General features: G+C 46.3%; 1 protein-coding gene across 8 annotated transcripts in view; it reads right to left on the bottom strand.

Annotated features, from left to right (window-relative positions):
* Positions 1-4978: 4978 nt before the first annotated feature.
* WASF1 (WASP family member 1) overlaps positions 4979-7579 on the bottom strand; it is a 101761-nt gene continuing 99160 nt past the window's right edge. For all 8 annotated transcript variants that reach the window (XM_080388183.1, XM_080388188.1, XM_080388189.1 and 5 more), the window contains one exon: positions 4979-7396. In XM_080388183.1, the coding sequence (XP_080244309.1) occupies positions 7239-7396 (158 nt within the window). In that variant the 3' untranslated portion in view covers positions 4979-7238. The remainder of the gene's footprint in view (positions 7397-7579) is intronic.

Genomic DNA, 7579 nt, shown 5'->3' with positions numbered 1-7579 from the left:
AAGGCAGCCTGTAGTTTGCTAACCAGCTTCTGATGTTTTAAAGCATAGTGCTGGTTAAAACCGAAGGTTTTGCAAGGAGCTTTTTGTTGCACTTAATTGAAGAAGTGTTTTTAGGGGCATTTTGAGCACAAATGAATTGATACATGCTCTTACCACCACCTGATGAATGGGATGAAAGCAGAAAAGGGACAGACTGAGGGGGCTGCAGGCTAGAGAAGCAAGGAGCCACCTTTACATGTCCTCGCGGGTATTTTATTGAGGTCAGCCCTTGCCATGGCACCAGTAAAACCAGCCACAAACACAGGTGAGGGCTGCAGTTTTGGGGATGTGAACTGAGTGCTCAAGAGCAGCGCAGAAGTGGCTGCAGGCAGCAACGGGTGCAAGCGTGGCATGCTGCCGGCTCCTTGCTGCCGCCACCCGCGCTGTGCAGAGCTCTGCTTCCTTTCATGTAATCAACAAATTAGGTTCTGTAACTTACCTTACAAACAAGACGTTTTTACCGAAGAATTAAAGCCATGAAGTAATCTGCATATAATCAGTAATCACCATGAATCAAACCCTCCTTCAGTTCAGCTGGTTATTATTTCCCTGATAATGTAATTCTATGCGCTGACAGAACTAGGAAATGCTCATTTTCACCAGAATGGCAAATAATTTCCTGCTGTGAATATAATACTGTATCAAGCAGTTTAGTGACCACATAAATCCAGCTAATGAAATTTATGGAGAATATAAGGACTTTTAAAAGAGGAGGAAAAAACTTGCCAAAGTAATTGCTCCCATGCGTGTTGGGAGGGGAGGATATTTTGCCAACAGACTTCAGTTAAACACCTTACAGGTGTCACTGCCCATGCCAGCACTGGGAGCAGGTGTGGATGGCAGCAGGGTGCCCCAGCAGGGCTTTTGTCCACCATGCATGTGGGGTGACAGCCACGTGTGGCTGCAGCCACACAAGCCCCTTCAGTTTGCCCCTGTGGCAGAGAGCACTGTGGCCAGCGCTGGGACAGGACCTCAGCCTCCTGCTCCCCAAAATGCCACCTGATTACAGGGGGGTAAAGCCAGCATTGCTGTGGCTGTGGGGACCAGGCTGGCCGTACCCCACACTTGCAGGGTCCTCTGGAGACCCTCACATCCCAGGATTTTGCAAGTTGGAGAGATGTGGCAAGTCAGTGGAAGGTTTCAAAAACTAAAGAGACGTCCAAGCCTGGCCTGAAAATCCTTGGGATTTAGGCTGGTAACTTTTCCATGTGAACTTAGAGAACTCCATCAGTCAGATCTATACAGAGTGACCTGCAGGAGCCACCTGGGAAGCCCAGGAGTATTCAGTTTCTCCCAGAGCTGGGCTCTCCCTGCAGGGGGGACAAGGGATGAGCTGCTGCTTTCTCCCTCTGATTCATCTGAAGATGAATCATCAGCACCAAAACTTCTCCTGACAGGCGCTGGGGCACAGTGGTCATGCAGAGAACAAAGTATACAGAAGCAAAGAAGTTATCCTAATGTTTTCTTCCAGTTAATCACCACTGAATTACTGCCAGGAATCCTGCTGGCCAGCGAAGGATGCTGGCTCATGGGCAACGCCTGTCCCATCTGGGACCATGGCTAATTTCCTTGTGCTTTTAAAACCCAGAAGACGCATCCCCCCTGGGGCATAGTGAGGAAGGACAGTTTCCAGACCAGGCTGCTTGATGGCCCCCTGCTATGGGGCTGTGTTGGCCATGTGTCCTGTTGGTGATGCTTACAAGCTGCTTTTGGCTTTGCCAAAAAATGCAGCTGGGACATTTCAGCCTATGCTGTTTGCTTGGCATGAAGGAGTAGCTCTAAAGCTGTGCTGGCATGCTGTCACCTGGGCTGTGCACTGCTTTCTCATGAGGTTAGAAGTCTTGGGTGATTTGCTGGAGTTATTTCTGGCTGGTACTGAACTGTAAAATCAAGCTGTGATAATACAATCTAAGCGTGGATGCTTGCTCCATGGAAGCAACTGGGGGACCCCAAGGAGTCCTGTTCTGAAATTTTACAGTCATGAAGAAGATGCCTTGCAGAGGAGTGGAAGGGGCTAAAACACAGTATAAAATTGCACCGAAGGGAGGTAATTTTTGAAGCTTTTCTTGGGGTGATTCTGCCATGAAGCTGTGTTAAAATGTCACAGGTTTTGCAATAACAAACCCTCTGTCATTAAAGATGTTAAAAAAAAGGGGGAGGGGGGGGAGGAGATGGAAATAACCCATCTGTAGGGGGCCCTCAGCTATCTTATGTCTGAAAGCAAAGCTATTGAACCATCAGAGAAATAAATGTAAAGAGGGGAATATTCAGCACTGTTTGGCAAGAGACACTTGAAAACCTGCTCTGGTATGTACCCAGATGTTTCCAGCTGCCAAAAGGAAGGTAGTTGGAGGAACTGCTCAGAGCCTGCAATGCTCAAAAAAAATTTTTTTTTTGAAGAAATGGGATGGATGCAATTTTCTTTACAGGCTTTTATTGATGCTGCTATCAAGGGCTGCTGGCAGTCAGGCAGCACAATGGATGGCTGAGGGGCAGAACCCACGCTCCAGGCAAAGGGGCTAGCGGCAGGGGAAAGACATCTGCTTGAAGCATGGCAGGGATCAAAGGAAAAGCACAGGCTGTGCAGCATCGGATCTGTTGCTTCGTTGGGATCAGGATGGGGTGTGCAGCTCCATTCTCCTGGGGTCTGCTCCGTAACCCAGTGCCCGATTCCTGGAGCTTGTCTGTGTGTCCTATTGTAGCAGCAGCTGGGATGGGGATGAGGTTCCCATCCCCTGCCTGCTCTTCCCCAGCTGCCTGGTGGTGTGATGTCAGACGCTCATTAAGCTCTCGGAGCTGACACCCAAGTCGCTCCTGGGAGCGCTCCCTGCACGTGTGCTGTCAAAAAGCTGGTTCGCGAGTTGCCAGGCACCTGGTTTTTTTAAGCAGTGCAACCTACCCCGAGCCATTACAGCTGGATCAGGTGAGGGAGCACTGTCCCGGGCAGCTCAGGGGGCGGAAGGGCAGCGCTAAGCTCTACCAGGGGCCGGTGCTGTACCCAAGAAGCCATTTGGGAAGCAGTAAGGTCTGTCCCAGCCGCAGCCACAAAGGGTGTGTGAAGTCTCCCATGGGCAGCCTGCCACCCACCCTCGAGAATTGTTCGAGTGGGACAAGCAGCCAGGAGTGGAAAGCAGCGGGGAAAACGCACCCGAGCGGCCCCAGAAAGGCAGACAGACCCGCTGTGGCTGCCCCTGGCCTCTCCCTGTGCTGCAAAAGCGAGTGCGGGGCAGCAGCGCTCCGCAGCGCGGGGCCGGGGCGGCGGCAGGCGCCGGATGGGGCTGGCGGCGGGTGCCCGCCCGGGCCGCGCCTCCGCGTCGCCCCCCGCAGCTGCTCCGCAAGCCGGCGCTGGCACAGCCGGGGACCCCGCACCGCTGGGCGCGCTGCCCTGAGCCGGCAGCTTTGCGGAGAGCTGCCCCGGCTGTCGGGCAGGTGCTGCGCTCCACCTCGCCCCCGCCGCGGGTGGGCCGTGGGCCGGGGAGGTGCGATGTGGCAGCCCGCTGTCTGCAGCCTCGGAGCGGGCGGGGGGCTCGGGGCCACCCGGCAGAGCCAGGGGGGTGCGCTTCGGAGGGGCAGCTGCACCCCAACCCACGTCTCAGCATGGTGAATACTTGTGGTGACCAGCCTGGGGCCGGTACCCGTTTGCACGCCGGGTCCCACGGCACCTTTGGGAGCTCACTCACCCTGCGTTAGTCTGCGCTCGTCAGACAGGCAATAGCGTGTCCGTGTCCACCTGAATGCTGAGTGCACCCCTGTACCACATGCAAGGATGATTTTACAGGCTAAAGGTCTTTTTAAAATGCCTTCAACTTTTTAATCCCAATTTAATGGGAGATAACATAATCCCTTAATGATATCTAGTATTTAACGGTTGCCGTTTGCAACACACCACTGAAAGAAGTACCAGAATCATGTGTCTCTGTAATTTCCGTTTCTTCAGTACTTGCTCTCTTCCGTTTACCTGTTTATTTTTGTCCTGTCCTTGATGGCTGCGTCATTGTTACTACTTCACCTTTTTGATGAAACCCCTGAGTGACCAGTTTTGCACCTCTCTAGTCTTCTGCTCCAGTTCTGCCAAGTACCTGTTTTTGTTGTTCTTGCTATGCTTTTTATTTTGTTCTTTTCTCCTCCATTTTGCAGTAGGAGAGGTAGATAATTTTTAACTGTCCTGGGTTACAGTTCAAGAAAGGTGTGAAGTCGAACAAAGGTTTCTCTTCACTCATATTGAACGTTACTAACACATTATTTTTGTGGCAGGCTTTGAGCCTTCGATTTTAATCAGCTGCTGCAAATGTACAGAAGTAAACAACAGACTCTGTAAACAGTTCAATACAGAAGACTTGATTTAGTACCTTACAAGACAAAGCGATCAATAATCTATTAGGCACCTAATCACAGGCATGAAGAGCCCAGCAGCCCTCTGCACAGCATTCCACCAAACGAGAAGGGCAGTCGGAGACCACAGTAAGAGGGACACAAATCACCGAGATTGCAAATGCATTGCTCGGCGTAGATCTGTAAATGCAAATACTCTAATTCAACAATCACCTCTCGCTACTAGTGAATCACACTATTGCTATCTGGGGGCTAGTTGCTATGACAGAAAGCTGCAGCGGTGGCAGAAGGCCAAGAATTCCACCTTCAAAATGTTAACTGAATTTAACTCTTGACTTTTCTCAGACAAGGTTCGTTACTTGGTGTGACTGTGTCATACTAAATGAGGGCTTTGCCTGCCCTGGGTACCAGTCTGGAAGGGATATTATCAATCACTGGGACAGTGAAACAGGTCAGTAACAACTATTTGTCAATAAGGATTATTTTTTATACCTTCAAGTCCACTGTGGGATAACTGCACTCATGTAAGGGCCTTTTTGCATTCATTTCTTTCACTTTTTCTCTTTTCCTCTGTTGGGTTTTTTGGGGGTGTGTTTTTTGTTTGTCGTTCTTTTTTTTTTCCCCTCTAACTTCTCTCCTTGCTTTAGGCAAGTTATACCCAGCTCACAGTGCCTGCTTGCACTCTGAGCACACCTATGGTGCAATGAGATCCTCTACCTGGAACAGTCACAGCCCAGGCACAGACATGCTGCTGCTCCATTTAAGTGACAATGTAAGCTGCTGTCTATAATAACCACCAGGAAAATCAGGAGTTTAAGAGATTTAGCAAGGAACAGGTATAAACATCAGTTGAGAAGTAATTTTGTGAATGGCAGAACTACCTACACGTGGCAATTAGGCACTCTTCTTTCAGCTGCCTAACAGGTAGATCTGGCTCCCTGCTTAAAGGGCAGCTGCAGGGGTGTATATTGCACTTTGCCTTGACAATCTCAGTCCTTTCCAGCTGTGTAAATGGCATCTCTCACATTTAGTTACTGGGCCAGATTTAGCAATTCAGGATTACTGAGATCCAAGGAAACACCTAGATTAAACACCATTAAATATTCACACAGTGGTACTTCTGACATCTTTTCTTTAATGTTACGATGAGCTATTAAGAAGAACATGCACTTTGAAAGCTAAGCAAGAATGGGAGAATAAACCAGATGGCATTATTTTGAAGAGAAGTATCAAAGAGAATAGTGTATAGAGAAGAACTACACCGATAAAGATGCAGATTCACAAATAGTGACAATGATTTTTCTCCCACAAACACAGCAAAGGCATTACTATTGTAGTGGAAAAAATCTTGAATATAGCAGGCCATGTACAAAATTATAGCAGAGGCTGAGATGGTGACAGTAAAGTTGCAAGAGTTGTACAGTATTCCTGCTCCAGTCTGTACCTGTTTTTTCCCAGTCCCAAGAGTAGGTTAATAACCACCTGTCCCTGTAAACTGTTCTGCAGCCTGTAGAACATTCCACGTTCCACTTCCAGAAATGTCATTCTGACTTTCAACATTTCTTCTATTATACAATTCCATCTTCCAGGAAGGATTTCACAAGGTAAGAGTGTGCTCTTCACACTCTCACGCTTCCCTTGTCAACAGGATTTTGACTGTGCTCAGACTTGAAGGAGTTATTCCACAGAAGGGAAACAAAAAAGCCCCGTGCAACATGCGGTACGCTGCTAGATAGCACTTCAAAATTACTTTGCAGTATCACCCATGTTCTTTGTCATCTTTCATTAACCATAAATGTGACTGCTTAATCTCCTCAAGATACAGTGAAGGTAAAAGTTTTTTTTTAAAAAACAATCCTAAATCATATAAGCCACAAGCTCCCAGTTTTGTTTTCAATTTTTTTAAACTACTGGATAACAGTGAGATTTCAGCTTTTTTTTTTTAGATATGCATATAGACATCATTTGATGCTACATGTTTTCTTGTTTAATACGGGTCATTAGATCAAGCGCAGAATAGTTATTGTAACTTTGTAGACCACAAACTACATCTTTGAAATCCAAGGATCCCTCAGGTAACCAGTGAAAAGCAGCCTTCATTGAAAAAGCAACAACCAGGAACATTTAAAATGAACCATTTATTAAATCAAACTGTTATTTTAACAGTTACATAAGTTACACAGCATGTTTAAGTCAAAAGATTTCACAAGAAAAAAAAAATTAAACTTTTATTATGCAGGCAAAAATAGTACCACACAATATGTACCCGGGAGGGAAGAAGGGAAGGGGACTCTCTAAACATTCAAATAAGGCCATAATTATTTAAAAACAACAATAAAACAATAATAAAACCCCCAAATACCCATTTTCCTTTCAGTGTGTTCAGTGCTGCTAACTATATGTACTTTTAGTGTACAGATGTAATCGAGGCAGTGATATCTTGATAGCTAGGTTTAACGTTTTAAAACACGATCAGAAGTGGAGTAAGGCTCATTAGTACATACAGCTGCCCTTGGAATGTCAATCTCAGTTGCCTTCATTAACTTAAAATTCACAAAGTGCACAGTAAAGATATGCCAAAAAATTGAAACTGCTACTCTACCAACAGCTGCCCATGCTTAATACTTAGTGGTCTATTGGAACAAAGTATGTTCTTCCAAAAAAGATGTGTAAGAAAAGCCACTGTAAAACATTTAGTTTCAAAGATGCACTAGGAGCTTTTTGTAAACTGAAACGTAGAAAAACATGGATTAATTATGAAAGAAAAGAATACAAAAAACACTAGAAATGACCATTAAACTTTCAAAGAACAAGCACCACAATGGACGTTAGCATTCAATTTTGCAGTGTACAGCAAGGTAATAATTTTACTCTAACCAATCCACTTCATCAAATTCTGAATCATCTTCTGAGTCGCTGTATTCCACAGCAATGCGACGAGAAAGTATAGTAGCAACATCATTCTCAATACGCTCGTGTTTAGCTTCTTGTTCACGTTGCTCTTCAACCTTGCGTAGCTGAATACCTAAAGAACATCAAATCAGAAACTTATTACTCTCCTCCTTTATCATTATACAAAGTATTTAGCTCATGATTCACAAAATACTTTGCAAGCAAAAATGGAGGCTGAGGACACTGTCCCCCTCGGAGGTTCCCTGTCAAGTTTCTAAAGACAGGAATGTCACAACTGGAATGGCACACTAGATCA

The sequence above is a fragment of the Falco punctatus genome (assembly GCF_963210335.1).
Source record: "Falco punctatus genome assembly, chromosome: 5".
NCBI classification, from domain to species: Eukaryota; Metazoa; Chordata; class Aves; order Falconiformes; family Falconidae; genus Falco; species Falco punctatus.
The sequence above is the reverse complement of the archived record's forward strand: the minus strand, read 5'-3'. Positions and strand labels throughout refer to the sequence as shown.